At 33.9% G+C, this 24016-nt stretch overlaps 1 protein-coding gene across 1 annotated transcript; it reads left to right on the top strand.

Moving 5' to 3' along the window:
* Positions 1 to 3127: 3127 nt before the first annotated feature.
* On the top strand, positions 3128 to 22424 carry LOC128551850 (uncharacterized). Its single transcript, XM_053532772.1, has 4 exons — positions 3128 to 3365; positions 13067 to 13201; positions 21816 to 21940; positions 22158 to 22424. Exons 1-4 carry the CDS (start codon positions 3128 to 3130, stop codon positions 22422 to 22424), a joined length of 765 nt encoding a protein of 254 aa, XP_053388747.1.
* The last annotated feature ends 1592 nt before the right edge of the window (positions 22425 to 24016 follow it).

Below are 24016 nucleotides of genomic sequence, written 5' to 3'. Positions count from 1 at the left end.
CAACTTGGGTCTTTAAAAACTTCCTTGATACAACCTTTGGTGGCTTAAGTTCGGTATTAGACCCTTTCCATCCACGTTATATATCATGTTTGGCTTATCAACAGAATCATACTTCACAAAAATATCTTGCAGCACATTAAAGTATTTTTCTGTTGCTACTCTCGTGGCACTCTTTACTCTTGCAACTTTCAAACAACGTTTTTAAACAGTTCTTGGCATTTAGTTAAAAAATTGTATTGCCACCTATCAGTCAATTCAGTCACCTATTATTGATGGTCTTTGTCTCTTAACTAGAAGCAAATAGCATAATCTGAATCAAGGTTGATTGTCTCTTGGCGACTATACCCATAGCCTACTTCAGCTATAGTCTTCAAGTGACCAGTTAGAAGTGCCTCCTGCTCTTTTGTAAAAGGAGGCTGTATACCAGACTTAAACACTTCAATGTCAATTTTACCACGCATTCTGTCTTGTAATGTTGACTTTGGTACACCAAACACTTGTGAAGTTTTATCGAAAACAGTGTTGATTTTTTTCAATGTTATGTATGCATTTGTCATGTTATCATTATCATAAGATCTGTGTGACCCCCTAGTTGACACATGGTTCTGAAAAGAAACAAACAAAGAAACCTTTACTTACACTGTTAAAATTTTCATGACCCAGTTTGTAAAGAAAATCTCCGAAGGTACACAGGTCAATAAATTTTTTACGTGAAGTATACTTTTGCAAAATTTGACAGGTGGGCGGGACCTATAGAAACACCTTATCAGTCACATGACCGGAGCTGTCAAGATGAAAACATTCGATATATTTCTAAAACCGCAAATTTTGGAAGTGATATTTTGGGAAAAGTGAAAACATGTAAAATGACATTTGTACGGCGTTTGTAAAAGCGTGTGCGTGGGAAACTGGAAGGGGCGAGTTTTCCTGGAAAACTAAAGCATTACCAGGGCAGGCCGAATACGGGTTGTGTCCGTAAATAGGTTGTCATGTGATATCAAATAAGTTCAAACAATGGCAGTATATGTATTAAGAAAATTCCTAAATTTATATTTTAAATTAAATTTAATCCTTCCTAAATTTGGTTTAATAACTCATTTACAAACAACGACAACAGGAATTAAGAGTAAATATTAATCAGGTTATATCTTTTCCTAATTGCTTTTGTTCAGAAATAGACACATATTACAGCAGGGCGGATGAAGAGACAATCCCTAAAGATATTCGGACAAAACGTTATGCTACATCTAGTATTCGAAACTGTACTTTAGAATTTATCATTTAATCAATTATTTTAGAATGTATTAGTTGATAAATTATTTTGTAAATATGTGTCAATCAAATATATGGTTTCTTTAGAGTAGGTAATAGATCTTAGTATTCATTTAAATTCAATTAAAAAGTTAGAAGAAGAAGAAAAAAACATTATACTTTCATAATATGTATAGAAGCTGACTATAGCATGACTGGACTTCTAAATTCAATTCTGCTGAGCATTCAACCTCTAAAGGTGGTTCTAACTCGGGCCCTGAACTAACTGCGCTTTATTCTCACTCTGTGACACTTAGTCTCAATTTCAGAGATCTTTTTCACTGATAAACACAGTTTAGATCTAAACATATCAATTTTTATTTTCAATTCTTTAAGCTACTTTGCTATTTTACGCATACGGCGAAATCAATACTTGTTAATAATAACTGGGTCTGAATAATGACGCAGTGTAATTATCATAAATAACATAAAGCTAGGTAAAGCATGCACTTTCTTGTATATTCTCGACAATAAACAAAATTTTCATTCACCGTGTGTAAAATGGTAGCCGCTTATATATGGCATTACATTTTCAAAAACGATCCCTACAAAATTAGCAGCCTTTTTTTAACCTGGCCTAGCTTTGAAGCCTGTAACGTTCTCTCTCTAGAAATGACGTTTACATTCTATATTCCTTTGGTAGAATGTGTTCATGATTAATCTAAACGTACTTAAGTTCAAGCAAACAGTAGAGAGTTAGCAGCACAAACACTTTCAAGTTATCGGACATCACTATGATATTTTACTACTAAGAATATTCAGTCAACAATACTTAATATATAAACCTCTCTAATTCGAAAATCTCTCTAAACCGAACGAATGTTTTCATCCCGTATTTTCATTAATTTTGTATTGTAAAAATACCCCTGTATAATCCAAAACCTCTCTATTCCGAAAACCGAACAAACTTTTGAGATCAAATTGCTTTAAGATTTATTCCTCTAATTATTAATTATTATCAGTTATTCTTATGTTTATCTTTACCATTTTGACATTTGAGTCTTTTACAATTTAAATTATTGCTCTTTAAGAATTTCTAAACAAACAACTGGCATATCGCTGATCATTTAAGATGTTTGCTTTGTAGATGCATGGACGATAAGTGCTAGCAATATTATACATTGTAGCTCCTTATTAATTCATTTGTTTTGTACCTTCCTCACTCACTTTTACCAGTTTGTTTATTTGAAGCAGGTAATTAATTCCCTGTAAGTGTAACTAATTTAGATCTTTAGAATAACCTGACAAGTAAAGTATTCTCTTTCTTGCTAATTCTGCGAATGTAGGGATGGTGAAATCAATTTCAATGATAAATATTGAAATGGTAAGTTATCATAAGAATTGACATATACATGTTGCTTATAGTTTCTTTACGTATTATCAATCTGTTCACAAGTAGATGGATATCTACATCATGTATAATTTGTTTTATTTTCAGTCTAAAATTGGAATTGGTGAACGTGTCATTGTATGTTTGTATTTACATTTAACAATCAAATATCTACGTACATGTTATTCAAATACAAATATTGGTGTCTGCCACTGAGGCAGTGATCTGTCAATACAGGCGCGGGTTATACATTATGCTTTTAAGTGTTTCAACAATTCCAATTATACCCGTTTGTTTAGTTTTATAGAAATGTTAGACTTTAACTCTGTCTGATCTCAAATACCACAGGACTGTCGTACATCTTGAGATGTCGAAAGAAAAACAACACAGTTTTTGTCTTGACATCACACAGTGGCGTCATCTGTGTTCTATCCACACACTTCTTAATTCTTTACAGGCAATTTGATCCCAGAAGAAATCTTGAGAATGGACAAAAGATCAATCGAACTATATAAGGAAGTTTTGCAAGCAGGACATGAGTCTGTTCATAATATTCGTGTAATGGTTGTTGGGCATTATGGAGTTGGAAAGACAACTCTGACAAAACGTTTGTTTAAAGAAGATATAAATATAAACAAGCAAGAGAGCACAAACGGAATTGACGTTCATATTAGAAAATGCAAAGTGTCTCTCGAAAATGGCGAGTGGAAAATGCTTGATACAGGTAAGTAGCATTTTTGGTATTGTTTGAGGATGATTTAGGTCTCAGTGAGAATATCGAACATAAACAATTTATAGAAGATGTTTCAGTGTTGGATCACATTTAAAGGCCACGGCTTTAAGGTTCATTTACACAGGTATTGCTATTTCACAGATTTTACAATTAAGGTATTAGATCACTAATAGTAATGTTTACAAAATGGCCTTTGCTTGGTATATTCTGAAAGATAACCGTGTTTTGCACTATTTTGCAATTTTTAAACAACTTTTACCATGCCGTTTTGTTTTATAAATTTTGTATAACTTACGGTATCTCCTCAAGCTTAAGTAGAGACAAATTACAAAGTGATAGCCACTATCCAAAACGTTTGCAGAAAACTCATTTTACCATTAATTTTAATAAAAGAAACATCAAACTGTTGGTAAACAATTATAAAACACAAAATAACAAGAAATATCTTTAAAAATGATGGTCGGTGAATTGTAAGAAGGAAAGAAGTTTATGTCTAACATTCATCTTTCATCTAACATTTTTCAAATTGCAAAACTAAACACCGCACTTTAACAATTTAAATGGTTCTCTTTTAATTTTTCGCAAAGGTTTCGTAGGGTTGCAATTTTGTTTCGTTTATCCTTAGACGAATAATTACAGCAGTAGTTTGATGAAGATACATGAAGCGGTTCATGAGAAGAGGTCATTAAACGTGTTTATATTTTTAGCTAAATTGGTCCCTTTCCCCATTCGTAACAAAATATCAGGAGACCTTACGATATTGTTACACATCGATTTTAATAAAAATCCATTACATTTTAGTGGATAATGCGAAGAAAGGCATATCTACTTTTAGCTATAGTGGTCCCTAATAGGGCCCAAGTTTCTATATAAATAAATTTGGAAGAGGACCTTATAATGATGCTCCAGACCAAGTATGACAAAGATCCACCAAGCTGTTCATGAGACGCTGTATAAAGGCATTTCTAGTTTTAGCTCTAGAGGCCCCTAAAAGGGGTCAAATGTCCCAACTGAACAAAGTTGGCTGCGGGCCTAATAAAGATGCTACAAATCAAGTTTAATTAGAATACATGAGAAAAAATCAATTAAAGGATTTTTTTATTTATTATTTTTATTTATTTCTAAAATAGGTCAACTGATCCCGCTTTAACAAATAGCATATTCGCTATTCATGAATCTTTAGACAATGATGTCACACCTATAAAAAAGTGAAGGTCAAGCAAAACATACAATTGTAATTATTTCAATATTTCTGTTTCATAAGCAAAGTTTGACCGTAGTCATATCACATAGATAAACTGTATGCAGCGTACCTTCATTTCAGTGTAATGAGATTCAGTCATTATATAGCATATATATAATAAAACAGATTTCAACTGAGCTCAATATTTGCATACTATACTAAAGAAAAATATTCATATATAATAAATCAGTTAAATAATTTATAACAAATATATCAAAGCAAACAAGTACTCATTTTAATATGCAATCTGAATAAGTCACAAAAGCAAGAAACCTTTCATATACAGACGACAATTGTAACAAGGAAAACCTTTTAAAAAGCACTTCTCTACATAAAAGACTCTTATCACACCCTTATTTATGTGATACGCAGACCGTATTCAGCTCTTTCTTTAATTTGATATATGTTGGTATTTAAACAGGTTTTTATCATATTCATTAAACTTACTTATCATTTTGAGATATATCAATATTCTTGCTAAATATACTGAGCCAAAGTTAGCTTTAAAACTGTAAACAGCGTCGTTTAGGATAAACGCTTTGTCTACATTTCACTCAGCGTAGCACAATCAACAGAGTGAAAGAAATTGACACTCTCGTCCAATCAGGCAGAGTGTTGCATAAATCTTCCATTTTGATGAATTATCTATAATGCGTTATCAAGTAGTTTGATTTGCAAACTGAAGTCACGTGGCATAGGTAACGAAAACGAATTTAGACGGCGTCGCCGAAAAAATGTCAGTATCATTTTTTCTATGATGCCTCAAGTAAACGGATTTAATGAGACAGAATTCATACCTCAACATTGAAAAAATAAAGTCAAGTGCTGTGCTTCTGTTTTGAATTTTGCTTACTCTATTTAAAAATAACCTTAGGACAGACATAAAACCTACCTAAATTTCTTCCACAATATATAATCTAAGAGTGGAAGCAAAATAGAGAACTTTCACCGCGTGTAACTCAATATTTTTAAAGATGTGTATCTCTACCCTTTCTGTTTCAGTAGTAAATTCACTTTGAACACCAAGAACTCACTTATAAGATTCATCTTTTTCCATTTTTGTACAAGAAATCAATAATAAGTCTTGAAGGAAGTAGAAACTTACTAGAAAAAAGAAAATAAGGAAAAAAAGTTGGTCCCAGTAGGGCTTGAACCTAACCCCCCCCCCCCCCCCCCCCCCCCCCCCCCCCCCTAAGAATTGCAGTAAAAGTAGGTTTATGGTGGGAATTGAGTACTCTTCAAAGAGGAGGTTCTCCATTAGTGATCTAATACCTTAATTTACAACATTTACTTTTATCAGACTACATTTATCGTGCACGACTTCACATTCTTATCCAGAATGTAAATGCTACACTTGTTGTTTTCCTTCAATGACTAGAATATCTTCTTCTTCGTCTTCAATGAAAAATATACTGTTTGTCCTTTTTTTCAGTTTTGAAATTAGATTATCTGACTTCAGAAATCTGGTTCATTATATCAAAACATTGAAAAAAATTGTTAACACAATTAAGTTATAGAGTTGTTTTTCGGATTAAACGTCGCACCGACACATGATAGGTCATATGGCGACTTTCCAGCTTTAGTAGTAAAGGAAGACCCCAGAACCACCGACCTTCCGTAAGCCAGCTGGATGGCTTCCTCACATGAAGTATTCAAGCCCTGAGTGAGGCTCAAACCCACATCGATGTTTATTAGTGACCCTCCACGGAAATAACGGCTCGCTTCCATTTGTCATACTGCTCCAACATATTTTTGTGGAGGGTCACCAACATACCCAGTAATTAATAATAGTAGATTATACCTAACGTACAGTATGTTCAGCAAAATAGGAAGAAAAACATATTAAAGCGATTCGTTCACACCATTTAGGCGATTTTTCTCTCTTAAATACAGATAAAAGGTAAAACCTTTGAAAGTGACAGGTGGTACAAACTTATTCACATATGAATTTTTTAACATACCATAGAATTAAAAACATATTGCAGAAGGGAGTAAACCGTTTTAACACTTTTGAAATGATAGAACCATATCAACATTATTCTTGCTTATTTATCAAGGATTGTTCAAATATCACACCATATAAACGACTGTAGCCCCCTCTTCCTCTTGCGAGTGATCAAAACAATAAACTGACAGCTAAAAGTTAAAAAATAATATTTTAAAGTGACTGATTTGCTTTGAAGGTATGTATATTTACATTTTATTGGAAGCTGAACATGATTTGTTTCTGTATATAATGTGTTTAACTGATGACAGGTGGAAATATAGCAAATAAAACTCAATTGATCACTGATTTTGTGCAGAATTGTACATTGTCGGCGTCAAAAGTACTGATTTTCTTGCTTAAAGAATGACCTACATGTAAATTTCACTGTTTTATGGATAAAGAAACAATACTAGTTTAGTAAAATCATGAAATAAAATCATTGATAAATTCTCCAATTTGTTTATAACCGTCAATGAAAGAAGATTCGGTGTTATTCCCTGATTGTATGCATGCTTGCTTAAATACTGTACCAGTCCTTGAGAGTTTCGTAAAAAGACTGTATGCCTGTTTGTGAGTGACTTCTTTATAAAATATCGGCGTTTTCTATGCTCCTGTAGTACTTCTTCATAATTATAACCCGCAAACAAAGTTTGAAGGAGGGTCGAATATAGCAGTCAACATGCGGTTTGTCTGTTCGGTCTGTTTATATATGTGTCATATATTTGGTTGAGCAATTAATTCGATGCTATTACACCTACCTCTCTCAAAGATTACGTACAAACGTCGGTAATATGTACTTAATGTCCATCTTGATATTTTCTTTTTTCTTTTTAAAGTAACACTTGTAACATGAAACATGAACTGCTTTTTGTGTCAGTGCCGTATTTCCTTATGCATTAAGGGCTTTTGAAATAACTTGGCACAAATGTTCACCATCATGAGACCATAATTAGACGATGTGTCGCATACAATTCTATACTTTCTAGAATTTCAAACCATTGAAACCAGTATATAATCGCAACTACAATTAATAAGGTGTGAAAATATGAACAGTGAATGGGGTGATTCGGAGTGAAACCGCGCCAGACTGAATGCACTAATCCTTTGTGGATCGCTTTCTTGACAGCGTCGCATAGTAAACAGCATTATTTTAGTTTTGTCTTTGTATTTGCCATAAACACATGAACTTTAACATGACACTTGTCTTATTTTACTGAAAATACATTCTACGAATGAAATAAGTTCCCATTTTACAAGCAGAAGTGCCATTAGAGGAACAAATGAAGGTTTATTACCTCACCTGAGCAAGAAGTGCTCAAGGTGAGCTTTTGTGATCACCCTGTGTCCGTCGTCCGGCGTCCTCGTCCCTCGTCAACAATTTGACTGTTAACACTGTGAGGTCACACTTTGGTCCAATCTTAATGAAACTTGGTCATAATGTTACCATCAATAGAATCTTGGACGAGTTTGATAATGGGTCATCTAGGCTCAAAAACTAGGTCACCAGGTCAAATCCGCAAGGACAGATTCCTGACGTTATCACTATCAAATGTAAATTATTTCTAATCTGAGAAATAGCAGTAAACCTTGACAGGTAGTAAACACGACGGCTGTACTACTCACGCACGGTATTTGTAACGATAACATGTTTATGTTATTATTTAGGAAGGGGGAATCGGGTAGTTAAACCATTAGGCCATTCGTGACAAAATATCTGTACTACTTTTGAATCATGTTGACTGGTTTACCATGAAGTAAACTCTGAATTACTAATAAGGACTTAATCGACTTTTCCGGTAATGTTTTCGTCATCCTTTTCTATTTATACGTTTATTCGCAGGATACTTGCGGGTGAAATAGATTTTATTTAAAAAAATCAGAATATCATTTTGTTGCAGACGGACAGACAGACGGGAGTCAACCTATATTCCCCTCCTGTCTCATCTCATATTTATTTTAAAAATCGTCAGGTAACCGTGATTTCCGTAGGGAATCGACGGTTAATGTTTTGCATGAAATTGTAGGGACCCTGTTTATACTTTCAGTTTCTAATTCGTATTTTATGATAGTATATGTTGTGACAGTATTGACGTAACGGGGACAGTAACTATCAGAATAAATCGACACCCATTACAATATTTACAGATTTATTTACAGAAAACAATTATTTACAATGAATAAATGAAAAGTGAAAAAAAATATTAATATATAAATAAAAGAAAGAAAAAATCTGAGCTCAGTAACTTTTTATGAAGGATAAAGTTCTAACACTAACCTTTAAACCGTGAATACGTTGACTCCGTTTTGGCTCCGTATGGTGGTAGGTGATTGCATCTCTGACCTGACTTCAGCGGATCACAAAAGTCATCGTCTTTGCGATTTACTGCACAACCATGGGACAAAAGCTCTGCGCTGGGAAAATCACATCCAGGCGAGTGAAGACAAATGAACCACGGGTATTGTACTTCCGGGTCGTGACAGCATCACCAGGTAAAAGTCGTCTGGTGGAAGAAGCTAATTTTAAAAATATAAAACATATGGTAAGCACCATAGCAAAACAAATAAGTAAGGACATAAGACTGCTCCTTTGGGTACACCATACTTTCGTAGGCTCCCATAAATAATACGTGCTACCTATACAAAATATATGTGCTACTAAGTTCATACGTCACGTGATTAAAATACGTCACTTATTACTTCCATTATTTCTAAAATTACTAACAAGTCTAAAGTTAAAGCATGGGAAAGATATGAAAAGTTTATAATAAAAATTATAGATAAGGAAATGATAAACTGCAGCTATTATTTACAATCACAAATTAATACGATGCAATTCGAAATAAACGTAATACAAAAGCTAGCATGAATATTACATCAATTTGACGTAAATTCGTTTAATGTCGAAAGTGGTGTGCACTAGGCATATGTAGTCCAGTCTGTTTGTAGGGTAATGTCCCGCCAAATACTAAATGTCATGGGACGACTCATGGCTTATGCGTGTACTCTGCATTTTCACGGAAATCACGATAAAGCCGGGAAATCTGACTACTATGGCGTTGATTGAAATTTACAATTTAAGGCCCGTTATAGTGGTTTTGGGGATAAAAACATAAATTACTGAAGTTTATAAAATACCAACTTTCTTGTTACTGAACCGAATTTAATAAAATTTACATGGAAATTTAACTTATGAAATACAGAAAAACATGAGAGGTATTTTATGCGTAAAATCTGGCATTTACCTCAATAATTAAAAATTTACAAAAAGATGATGCAATACCTGTATTTACACTACAGATACATTGAGGCCCGTATGTCAGTTTGTGATATATGTGTGTAAAACCAACACTGTAAATACTTGCATGTAAACGACGCTGAAGCATTCAATTAATTATTTAATTAAGTAGGATAGCGAGTCAAAGAAACTCAATCCCCATCCCAAATGGATTAGTACAAGCATCGCACGAGGGGTTCGACATTAAATGACATTATAAACATGACGACTGATCAAAAGAGACAATTTTGTATGCATTTTTAAAAAAATTCATTTAAGCCTTTAAAGGACATAAATCGCCTACTGTACTCGCAAGATGGAATACAGTATCACTCGCAAATACGCGTTCAGATCAAATATCAAAATTGGCAAGTCGGCATACAGTTAATGTTTTTACACAGATTAGATAAGAATAAATTTCATTTAAAAACGTAATAAATACGAAACATTTTATTTACATATATTTATGGAGTATGCATACATATTACAGAAAACATCATGGATAATTGGATTACAAATCAATTTGGCGTGATATTCATCAGTTTCGTGACTTGGTTGAGTAAATTTTCATGCAATGAGTGTGATCAGTCAACATTTTGTAAACATTACCTGTCAGTTTCATCTATTATATCACCATATACACATATTTATGTTAGACTTATCGTTAAACTTTAATACACATATAGTGTAAAGAAAAATAATGAATTTGAAGACGATTCTTACCTTTCGCGTGTCTGTTTATTGTTTTGATCACTCGCTTTGATCAAGAAGAAGAGGGGGCTACAGTCGTTTATAGGGTGTGAATATGAATGCATATAGAACGTTATCTCGCTCAATAATGCGAAAATCACGGAGAAATTAAGATTATTGGGTAGATAAACATGTTAGCTTTACATTGATACCACACCCATTAAATCCGTTCTCTTTAGCTGTGTCTATCGCTCGCTAAATATTGCCTGCTCGTATATACTAATACAAAAAATGTTGGAAGAAGGTCAGCGTACGTCCAGTATTAGGAATCGTTGTATTCTTGGCACAGGGTGTAAAGACATTTTTGATAAATGTTCTGTTAATGGGCATAATGAAATGTCTTTTCCGACAGTTATTCGTTGGTTTAAGAAATTCAAATTTGGGTTAGTTTCAACAGAAGATGCACCACATGGCCGTCGGCCGAAAACAACAACGTCTGCCAAGTTGGTTGCTAGAGTGAAAGAAATAGTTGCTACTGATGCAAGATACGCCGCTAGGCAAATAGCTAGTATGGTTGGCATCTCATTAGGAGCAGCTCATACAATTCTGAAACGTAATTTGAAAATGAGAAAGATCTGTGCTAGAAGGATTCCCCATCTGTTGACAGATTAGTAGAAAAAGGCACGCGTGTAATGCGCAAAATTGTTGCTTGAACAGCTTCCAAATTACAATGCACGGTCTTTCGCAAATGTCGTCACTGGTAACGAGACATGGGTTCACTCTTTTACCCCAAACGAAAGATTCAGAAGAAAATATGGGCAACAAAGTCTGACAAAAGACTATGCATTGCAAAGCGGACCTTGAGTGTGAAGAAGGTAATGTTATGTCATATTCTTCACAACTCAGGGTTCTGCTATTCAGGTTGCTGTACATAAAGGCAAATCCATAAATGCGAAGTTCTTCGAAAACTGTAGAAATATTTTAAAAATCGAAGACTCGCAACTGGTTTTGCCAATATCAGATTGCTACATGACAATGCGTCATCGCACAAGGCGTCTGTTGTGCAAGACTTTCTGAAGCAGGAAACGGTTGTTGTGCTCCCTTACCCTCCCTTCTTCGCCTGACCTTGCCCCAGGTGAATTCTTTTTGTTCCCAACGCTCAAAAATTTCTTTCAGGTCAAAAATTCGTGCAGCGCAAACACCTCGGTTCTGCAATATTCTAGTTTCTTCATAGTATACCTAGAAAAGACTATGAAAATGCATTCAACACACTTTTTACCAAGAAGGATCAATAAATTTATTCCAAAATGGCAGTAGTTCAGCTTTCATCCAAATTATAGTTCTGGTGATCTTCATCTTCATCAAATTGTTCTCTTTCTTATTTCAATAATAAAAAATCGTCGCCACCACTGAGGTTTGTACCATTGTCCATTACAAAGTACCATAGGCCAACGCCTTAGAGCATTATGCCAAGATGGAATCTTTTAAAACGAGGCTCTTACACCGGAGAACAGTATCTTAGTTTGAATGGGGTAGCACATTTATATTGCTGACATTGTACTTTTCTAGTTTTTGAAGCCATATTTCGTGACACATACTTCAGTCCACGACTATGCACACTAGTTACATTACAGTATTATAGCGTTTTATGTTTAAGCAGTATGTAAATAAAAAAAGTAAATGAAATAAAATGTATGAAATTAGCGCTATAACGTGTTTGTACAGGGAATGAGGATGAGTGATAGTTTTGACGGTTCGAATCTTCCATATATCCATTTTGTTATCTTGTATATCATACCTTGCATAAGTTTTACTACGCTTTTGAATGCATTATTTTGTTCTTATATTCATATAAAATCGGATATATCTTTAAATTATTTAATACTGAATATATGACCGGGCGGGTAATGCTATTTGAATATTGAAGTATAAGATTATCAAAAATTTTGCCTTAAAATATTATAGGACAGCTTCAAACACATATTCAGATTTAAGATGAAGTGTATTTAAACGTAATTACGATTTTAATAATTATGACATATTTCAGTTAGGAAACAAGTTGGAACTAAATTTACTAAGTTAAACGTTCATGAAAAATATATAATTGGTTACAGTTTAAAAAAGTATACAGGTCTGAGAATCAAAATTACAAAGAAATGGTATGAAACCTAGCGCGTTGGACATCAACGAAATAATGTTCTGAATCGGACACGTTGTATATGAACTTATTTTACATTTCTTCTTTGGTTTGATAAAATTTCAACACGCAATAATACTGTGCGATATACTTTTCAATTGTTTATAAACAACTGTGAATTGTTTAAGGCATCATTATATTGCAACAACTACGGCCGCCAGAGGAGTGGTGCTTGATATTATACTACTAGGCATACTTACTGTTCGCGAAATATACACAGACCATACAACATGGGTTAATCAGATCCACATGGAACACATTAAATTACCATACAGGAATAGTTCTGTTTTTGTGCTGTCAGGTCAGAAGTCTATACGTAATCGCTTGGTGAAACTGTTGACAAAGAAAACCCTCGACAAAAAAAGCCCGGAAGAGGAAGATGTACCTATTTCAACTGAAGTAAAGTGTATGGGTAGCGATAATACCATGTATCAAGGTATAATATTCAACAATTATGAAAAAGTTCAGTTTTGAAATACAAATACTTTACTTTTGGCACTAATATCCACTCGCCATAAAAAGACGGTATCTAAATGAGAACATTATGTACATTTAAATGTTTAATGAAATTCAAAATATTCACAAGTTACTGAAAGAGCATAATATTATAATGGTTGATTTGTGCTTTTTAGCTCGACTATTCATAGAATAGTAGAGCTATTGGACTCGCCCATGCGTCGGCGTCCGCGTCTGCGTCGGCGTCCGCGTCCGCGTCCGCGTCCCGATTTGGTTAAGTTTTTGTATGTAAGCTGGTATCTCAGCAACCACTTGTGGGAATGGATTGAAACTTCACACACTTATTCTCTGTGATAAACTGACTTACATTGCACAGGTTCCATAACTCTGTTTTGCTTTTTTACAAAATTATGCCCCTTTTTTGACTTAGAAATTTTTGGTTAAGGTTTTGTATGTAAGCTGGTATCTCAGTAACCACTTGTGGGAATGGATTGAAACTTCACACACTTATTTACTGTGATAAACTGACTTACACTGCACAGGTTCCATACCTCTATTTTGCTTTTTCACAAAATTATGCCCCTTTTTCGACTTATGTAAGCTGGTATCTCAGTACTCACTAATGGGAATGGATTGAAACTTCACACACTTGTTCACTGTCATAATCTGACATGCACAAAGCAGGTCCCATAACTTTATTTTGCTTTTTTACAAAATTATGCCCCTTTTTCAACATAGAAATGTTTGGTTAAGTTTTTGTATGTAAGCTGGTATCTCAGTATCCACTAATGGGAAAGGATTGAAACTTCACACACTTGTTCACTGTCATGATATGACATGCAGTGCAAAGGGTCAATAACTCAACTTTGCATATTACAAAATTATGCCCCTTTTTCAACTTAGGAGTTTTTGGGTTAAATTCTTATATGTAAGCTGGTATCTCAGTACCCACTAATGGGAATGGATTGAAACTTCATACACTTGTCCACTGTCATGAGCTGATAAGCACTATGCAGGTTCCATAACCCTATTTTACTTTTTTACTAAATTATGCCCCTTTTTCGACTTTCTTATTCATTCAAGCGACAAGGCTGTTAAATAGTCGAGCGTTGCTGTCCTCCGACAGCTCTTGTTCGTTCTCTCGTAGCGGGTTGCAATAATCACGTTTGCCGTTGTGTAGGGGCGACATTTGACCCGGCGTTTTAAGGTAGTTCGGTACATTTTGTGCGCATGCGCGAATGATCTCGCTTTACGTAAAGTCGAAAAGTTTAAGTGTGTTGAATTTTATTTATTTCTTGCTTGCATTCCAAGAGAATCTTCAATAATCGGCGTCTTAATGGAAAAGCTAGAAGGACGGTATTCGTTCAGGCTCAAATCTAAGTTTATCGCGAGACTTTTAACGACATTCACCGGTTTCGTAAAGCGGTCGTTTGTTTTGGCGCAATGCGGAAGTGTCGTCTTGATGCAGTGTTTTGGCTGAAAAGTTTACGAATTCTTCGTCTCACTACGTCTGTCATTTGTTTTACGTTTGCCATCAGTTTTAGGCAGTAACTGTTAGCTGTCGAGAGTACCGGAACAGACTGTGAAGTACAAAGTATTTCTATAGATCTAAATATGGTTAGTAAAGAATGACAGTTTGTCTGGCATTCGGAACATTCCTACACTAGTAATCCATGAGGACTTTGTCCAGTTACCAGAATGGCAGGAAGGAAGGACATACTGAATTGGACCACTTATCAATGCAGCTTAAACGTTGCAATAAATGTAATCAGCAGCTGCATCTTTAGTAGAATTAATCCGACAAATACAGTTTGTTTTATGCTGTGATGGTCAAATTGTGGCTGAAAAAGAAATTTAAAAGCAGCCAATCAGCGACAGTAAGCTTGTCTACATTTCCATAACATTTTCAAAATAAATACTAGAAAAAAATATATGAAAATACATACGACATCAACTAAATATAGCACAGCACTGGAATGAGTGCGGAAGTTGTCCAGAGTGGTGTGGCATTTTTCCTGTTCATTTACTGTATGGTTTACAGTTTCCAAAAGTCATGGTGAGTCATGTAAAATATATTGTATTGTCATTTGATACTGTACTGTAATTGTTTATTAATTATTTTAGTTCAATCTAAAGCCTTCAACAGACGGTAGGCTTTTGTTGTACAACACCAATTAAAGTTAAGATGTACAGCCAAATGTTATCGTATATACGATGCCTATTCCTTGATACAGATTAGGACATGTTCTGTTTCGTAAGTTTTGCCTTACGTACCACCCAAGTTGACAAGCAACAAATAATTAGTTGGTAAGAGGCAAGTGAATGAAATTCCAGAAACGATTGCTCAAAAAATAAACACAAATCTGAATATAAAATGGCCTCCAATGCATGGAAAAAAGATGACACTGATAAGTTAAATGATTTGAGCCGCGTCATGAGAAAACCAACAAGTGCTTTTCCGACCAGCATCTGCGCAGTCTTGTCCATGCTGTTCGCTATGAAACAGTTTCTCTAACTGCAAAAGGCTTTGAAAGCAAACATCATTGATCTTGACCAGACTGCATGGATGCACAGGCTGGTCTTGATCCATGTTGGTCGCAAAGCCACTTGTTTGTTTTCTCATGACGTGGCTCATTTGTGTCATAATCAAATTCATGGGATATTATTTTTTATTAAGAACAGTTACATTCTTTTCAGTACCTGATGCACTATGTTTACTAGGAAAGCCCTGTTATTTATATGGGAGTGGAATATTGTCTGAATGTGAAAGATGTACAATTTTCAAAATGGTACATCTTTAAGATAATTAGTGTTGTACAACTTGAACTTAACGTCTGTTGAGGCCTTAATGTTCTTTTATCTTTTCTGGAGTAATGGACCACTGTGCTTAAATTTGTTTTATCATGATGATTTATGAATAAATTAATAAAGACCTAGTATACATAATATTTTAATATTTAATAAGTAATCAAGTAAGTATTCTGTAACAATGCGAATTGTATTGATTGTAAAATTTCAGAACCAGATATGAATGTCTATTTTCAGAACCAGATATGAGTAGAATACAGTTTGAGAAATGTCTTGGTAGAACAGATACTAAGGAAATAATAAAGAGCAGAACAGACTACATTTCTCCTTCTTATAACTGGTAACGTTCCAAGTAAGAGCGAGTACAACAATGCAGCCCCAATGAAAGTTCATGATGAGGTGTCAACTGTAAATGTGTTGTCGTTATGTGTGGTTCTTATTCACGTTCTTCATCCTCACCACATGCAAAAGAATAATTTTAGTGCAAAGTTGCAAACATAAACCACTTTCTAACAATTTTATGCCAGTTTTGTTCAAATGTTACTGAATTCAGGTGATAACACTGAAGATGTCACAGAGTTCTTATGATAACTTTTATTACTGCCAGGGTGTTTTTTGAGCTATTTTAAGATACGTTTCAGCTAATTTTATTATTTATAAGGGGTGTTTATGATGTTCTAATGTAATATATTTATCTAAGGCACAGTATTGTGGTGACATAATGTACGGTAGGAGTATTTTGTAAAGTTTAAAACTATGTGCAGTATAATGACAAATATAATAGTAAAATACGAATAGATAACAAATGCAGTAAATTGTTGTTGTTTTTTCGTTCTATCAATGGATGTGCCAATGTTCGTGAACAACAGTTTATTGGTTTCCGTTTTGATTGATCACTGAATTGAAATAAAATTCGTTATCTTTAATTTAGGGTACGTCTATTTGCTGCATTTGCAGAGGCTGTCTTTTTCTGAAGCAGTTTATTGGATCAATATGTATGACTGTGGCAAATTTAAAACACGGACGTTTGATTTACTTGGGGGAAGACATTGGACAGGACGAATAAAAAATATCCTATCATGAAGAAAGTGGTTTGATACAAGTGTTGACGAAAGATACTACAGAAAGTCCTGTACAAAAATTTAAAAGAGTAAATACACCAACCAAGACTGTGCATAAACAGTTGTTGATAATTTGCCACATGACCTCAATGTTGTAATTGCGACATTCCTTTCAGTATGAATATTTACAACATGAGCAACTGCTTCAGACGTCAGGAATCTTTTGTGACAGTATTTACATCAGACTGTCGCATCCTGAAACAAAGGTCAATTATCTAAAGCTTTACCTAGCATATTCGCCTTTTCAACCTTCCACATATTAACTCAACGTAAAGGTCATAATATGAATATGCATAATTAAAACAGCAATTGAATAGCTTGCGATGACAACAGCAGTCATACATATTAATCCGATAAACCACTTCAGAAAAAGACAGCCCCTGCAAATGCAGCAATTAGATGAACGGATTTGATTTCAATTCAGTGATCAATCAAAACGGAAACCTATGAACCGTTGTTCACGAACATTGACACATTCATTGATAGAACGAAAAAAAACAAAACAATTTACTGCATTTGTTAACTATTCATATTTTACTATATATGTCATTGTACTGCACATAGTTTTAAACTTTACAACTATCAAAGCTGGAAAGTCGCCATATGACCTAAAATGTGTCGATGCGACGTTAAACCCAACCAAAAAAAAACTTTACAAAAGACTCATACCGTACATTATATAACCACAATACTGTGTTTTGGATAAATATATTACGTTAGAACATCATTAACACCCTTTGTAAATACATGTAATTTAATTAGCTGAAAAGTATCTTATCATAGCTCAAGAAACACCCTGGCAGTAATAAAAGTTATCATAAGAACTCTGTAACATCTTCAGAGTTATCACCTGAATTCCGTAACATTTGAAAAATCGGACATAAAATTGTTAGAAAGTGGTTTATGTTTGCAACTTTGCACTGAAATTATTCTATTGCATGTGATGAGGATAAAGAACGTGAATAAGAAGAATAATATGAAAGAATAAGCAAACGATTTCGATATTTTACTCAAAATGTCTTCATTTCAAAGACGTGGCGCTGATTATTAGACTAAACAGTATTTTCTGACGAAATAGCACAAGACATCAGGCAACCTTGACCATCAAACTTTAGTTTTACATCCCATTCTCTCTATTTAAAGATAAATAATTACCATTTTATCCACCGAGTCCTTGGCTCGTCATTCAGACATCAGAAGAACTCTGTAACGTTTTCCAGGAACTCCGTAACAGTTATCAGAAGAAAACATGACAGGTTATCAGAAGAACTCCATCCTTCGTGTAACACTTCCTCCCCCGTGATACTAGTAAAATGAAAACTTTTAGTGTATGGAAACGTTTGGAAACAGCTTTACCATTGACAGAAGAGACAGTATTTACAGACTGGTCTACACTTATTTTGATTTTACACAGTGATTCCTTCAGGAAACAGCTAGTGATCTGAGAGAATTGTGTTCATTATATCATACAGGTTTTGAGTGAATGTAAAATTAATGTGTATTTAAATCAATCAATTTTTTTTCAAAATTGGATGTTCTTTACAACTGTTTAGTAGTTCAGTAATCAGTTAGGCTTTTTGAGTGATTTCAACAAAGTACAAATAAAAAAAAAAAGAATCACAATCAGCCAAGATGATGTGCTATTGTAAAAGATAGAAAGAAAATTCACAAGTCACATTAAATTGGTAAAAATGATTTTAACAAAATTAAACTAATTGGTGAAGGATTCTGCATGTTGTATCAATTAGCTATAATGTATTTTGTAGTTCTTTGGATGTATCTTATATCTATCTCTTTTGAAACCAAATTTTATCTCTTAAATCTTTTGAAATTGTCATCAAAATAAATATTTCTTTTAAAAACAATATATTTAACAATTAAAAGGTATATTCAACAAGCCAGTACTTCGATACTCTTCTCAGTCAGTGGTATTTATTTTTAGACGTCCTATTTTCTTTTTTTTTTTTTTTTTTTGATTCAGTTTCTGGATCCCCATTTATTAGTTACAGTACACATTTTGCGATTCCAGCAATTTTCCACATCCTCATTACAAGGTAGTATTGATTTTTCATTGGTCCAGTAGTTAACTAATTTTAGCATAAAGTAAAACTGTTCTATTAATAGATTTTCAGAAAACCTGATTGTGTACTTTTACATTAATATGGTATACCCAGTATATAAATTCATGTACTTTTATTTGATTTGAACATTACTGTTTAATATTATCCTGAACAAATTACGGGTTTTCTTTGCTTTATATTAGAGAATTTTGGCAAATTTCATTGGTGAAAGGTCCAAGGTACTTTTCCCAAATAGTCAATTAATAGAAAGTTTCAAATATTATATCTTGTGCAGTGAATTAAAAAGAAATTTATTTACTTCAGTACTAGTCAGTTCTGAACTTGAAAGATGCTTTGATAGGTATTTAGTCTACTGCACACTTTATTTATTTTTATGGCCTGATTAGAAGTAGCCTGTTGGTTTAATTCAGTATCGTAGTATCGGAAGAATCATTTAAGGTAGCTCAACACAACATTAAGGTGATTTATTATCATATATGATATAAGATAATTTTCGTTGAGAGTCCTACATACCAGAATATTTTTGAGTGACAATTAGAAATATTTAAGATTACTTGGAATGGTTCACTACCCGTTAGAAATATTTAAGGTGATTTACCATCTGTTAGAAAATGATTATACGGTACGGTACTGGGACTTGTTTCACAACATGAAATTTTATAGGTGCTGAATTGAAGGTCATTTCCTGGTTATTGTCGTGGTGTTTATAAATCCCCCGAAACAAGTGGAGGGGGTTATAGGAATGGACTCTGTCCATCCTTCCGTCCTTCCATCTGCCGTCCTTCCGTAACATTTTGTGTCCACTCTGTATCTCCTAAACCCCTTGAACATGTTGAAGGATTTTCATGAAACTTGGTTCAAATGATCACCTCATCAAGACGATGCAGAATACATGAGTCAGCCATGTCAGTTCAAGGTCAAGGTCGCAACTTAAAGTCAAAAGTTCGAACCTTCAATTTTGTGTCCGCTCTGTATCTCGTAAACCCCTTCAAGTGTATTGGTAACAGACAGCTTTTGTGATATATCAGGAGCACATAATTCCGGACAAGCTGGTCTTGTCATACCCAAAATCGAGTTATTCCAAGACCTTGTGCTCATATACATTGCCATTTAATCTGATCAAAATTGTTTTGAAAATGTTCAAACTAGAGCGTTAAAATTGTCAAATATTGCAACTTTTTATATAACAGGGACAGATAACTCTGGACTTACTAGTCTGAAAATGCCTGAAATGTAGCTCTTTCAAGACCGTATGGCCGTACACATTGTCTATAAGTTTATTCAAGATTTCTTTAAATAAAAATGATACAGTTGTAAAAAATGGGTAAACATTGCTATTTTTTACTATATCAGGGGCACATTACTGTAAATATACTGGTCGGATCATCCCAACAATGCAACACATTCCAGATTATGTAGCCATGCATATTGTTTTTTACTTTGGTGAAGATTGTTGTAGTAATATTCATGTTGGAGTGTTAACAATGCTATATAATTCATACTTAACTTTAAAAAAGTGGGTGGGGTAATATTACATCTGGGTTTTTTTATGATGAAATGTTGATGTAAATGGTTTGGAACTATTTTGTTATTTAAAATTATGTTTTTTATATTGTTTAGGCGTTTTTTGTTTGTTTTTTTTTTCAAGAAAATATTTGTTGTTAAAGCTTATTTGCCAGCCAATCCCAATATTCTAAAATGTTGGTTCTTTCATGATGAAATACAGAATATCTCTCTTATATGTTCGGTGACCCCCAATTTTATCCCTTAGGTTGAAGCAATTTTGAGACAGAATAAATACAAAAAGTATTTCAAAATTCTTAATTATAGAAATAAAGTTATGTCATCTTTAGACTGATACAAGTACTGGTGTCATTGGAAAAAAGTGGGTGGGGTAATTATTGCCTTGTTAAAATGAGTCACAGTATTATGTGAAATCATTAAGATTTCATGCTGACTTCATAGCATATTCAAACTGAATTGTTAGAAATACAATTATTTTACAACTGATAAAGATAGTTTGTGTTTTAAAATGAACCCCCAATTTGTCCACGTTTTTCAAATTTCAATTTTGTCTTGAGTGTGTGTGTAGAAAATGGCCTAAAGATCTTCAAACATGCAAAGTATGAAACAATTCTTAATTGTAGAAAAAATTGGCCTGAAACGTATCTAACATCCTTAACGACGTTTGCGGGGCGAAGACAAGCGGATTGACGTTTGCTCGGAAGAAGTTTGCAGGGGTGCTAAAAGTACTTTTGTTGAGCGACATTTTGCGAGCTGCATTTGGCGTGGCGTTGTTACGACGTTTAGCGGTGTGTCTAAATGACTTTTGTCGTTGTGTCTCTGAAACAGGAAGGCAAAATTAATGAAATTGCACAAATAGCTACCATAATTTATAAAACTGATCAATATGTGTATAAATTCTAGAGACAGAGAGTTGGGTCGCTCCAGAAGTTGACCGAGAAAATTCTAGGCATACTTACTGGTCGGAAATTATACTCAGACCATACACCATGGATTAATCAGATTCACAGTTAACAAATTAAAATACTATACAGGAATATTTTTGTTCTTGTTCTGTCAGGTCTGAAGTCTATACATAATCGTAATCTTCTAGAGACAGACAGTTGGGACGCTCCAAAAGTCTCTAAAATACCTATTAGTTCTACTGTGAACCAGGCAGAAGATTATATTCGAAATCAGCTTTTGGTAAATAATACTAAGATCCTTACTATAAATTGTGATACAATGTTTATACTTAAGAAATAATTAGCAAAGATTGTCATTCCTTAATCATATTATTCATCTAGCACTCTTTTCTATATTCTAAACAGTAACATTTCGTTGGACCGAAATATATACTTTTAGCAACAGATTGTTAATAACAAAATTATATCTGTATATCTAGTTCTCAAATATTGTTTAGGATTTGATAAAAGAACAGTCTCAGCTATCTACAGACGAAAGAGACACAAACACAGCAGATCTCTCGGTTTGGGACTTTGCAGGACAGTATGCGTTCTATTCAACACACCAGGTGTTTTTGTCCAGACGCTGTGTGTACTTGCTGGTCACTGATATGTCCAAACTCATGGAGGATATAGTTCAAGATGACGACTGCTTCCCGGATTGTGATGGGACGAAAAACTGGAAAATATCAGGTGAATTGCTTTTGAAACACATTCAGTTATAAACTGAGAAAATAATTATGTTACTACATCTAGTTATCGTAAATCGAACTTGGTTCCATGATTACTTTGTAGGGAGAACTGTTTAAAATATTAGCATAACTTTAAGTCCAACCCATTTCCTGTTCTTTTCATTTCAATATATGATTTTATCTGTATGTTATGTATATATGTAGAAATGAAAATTATATGCAATAAAATACGATTAAACTAAACTGGTTTCATGATTAAAGGACACTCGCTACAGTTTCGTAATTTTTTTCTCAATAATAGATTTTGATGAAATGTTTTGCATTAAAAGATCATGTTATAATGACCTGAAAAATGAAATAAAAATACTAGGTCACCAGCTTTGTTTCAATTTAATTTGCCCCTAGATATGGTGCTATTTTAAACATTTTTCAAACTTTCTGTAATCCTAAAATATATTTCAGATAAGTGCAATAATTAGCATAAATTTGATTATCTAAGCATTTTTATAACGGAAAACAATATATCTTTTTGAAACATGATCAGAGAAATCAAAAGAACATGATTTTGTAAAGAAAGGAATACTTGTTCAGCAGACCCAATGGCTATTTTTGCATATTTTTGTCAATTTTAAGTTGGTACTTCTGCTATTTTATCGAGTTTCAAGTAATAGAATTTAATCAAACTCTGCACATACCTTTGGTTATGTCTACCTAATCTAAAACAAAAACAAAATTGATAGGTCACCGTATTACAACGAGGTGGGGTGTGGCGGGCATTTATACAATGCAGGTAAGTACGAAATACTCATTCAGTGTTTGAGCAAATGACTTAGAAATATATATATAAAATTATCCAACGGAAGATTTCTTAATAAGCGGATTTTAAGGTGTTTCTGAAGCATTTTGATGGCATAGAACGATGAAAGTTTCCGCCCTTTTTAACAAAATCTATAGTTTACGAATGTACGGTACGGGTACGGTACGGGATTAGAAACAGCTGTGACTCAATGAAGAGTTTGGGCGCTGGTATAAATTACAGACTCCAGTATATGTCAGATTGAAGCAATTTGAACTAAAAGTACCTTAAATATGTATATTTTTCTAACCATGGTGATACTTACTCTTACCTTTAGTCAGTATATTATACATTTTGTACATTAAATGCATGCGAACATGCAATAATTTGCGAATTTTTGCCGTACGCGACATTAGATAATCAATTCCGGGCATGCGCAGAAGACCGCACCAAGTCTGCTGTGAGCTACGACAAAATCAAATTGGCACGGTGTTGGGGTTAATATCGACCCGTCCGGAAAAACTGTAGCGAGTGCCTTTAATTAAGACCTGTGAAAAAGTAAATCGCAAAATGGCGTTTATTGGGTTGTTATTCATAAGCTTCGTAAAATGATAAAAAAGTTTGATAAAAGAGGTTTCGCCGCAACTTATTTGAAACAAATCGATTCTTTTTACTTTCGGACGTTTTTCTCTACGACTGTGTCTGACAGGAGAGGCAGTATTTAAGGTCTACTTGGACTAAGCTTCTATGTCAGACTTTTGGTCTGTTGATCTTCGGACTTGTCATTATGTTTACCACTAAATTTTGCCACACTGACACATCATATACC

The sequence above is a fragment of the Mercenaria mercenaria genome, unplaced genomic scaffold (genome assembly GCF_021730395.1).
Source record: "Mercenaria mercenaria strain notata unplaced genomic scaffold, MADL_Memer_1 contig_1762, whole genome shotgun sequence".
Classification (NCBI taxonomy): domain Eukaryota; kingdom Metazoa; phylum Mollusca; class Bivalvia; order Venerida; family Veneridae; genus Mercenaria; species Mercenaria mercenaria.
The sequence above is the reverse complement of the archived record's forward strand: the minus strand, read 5'-3'. Positions and strand labels throughout refer to the sequence as shown.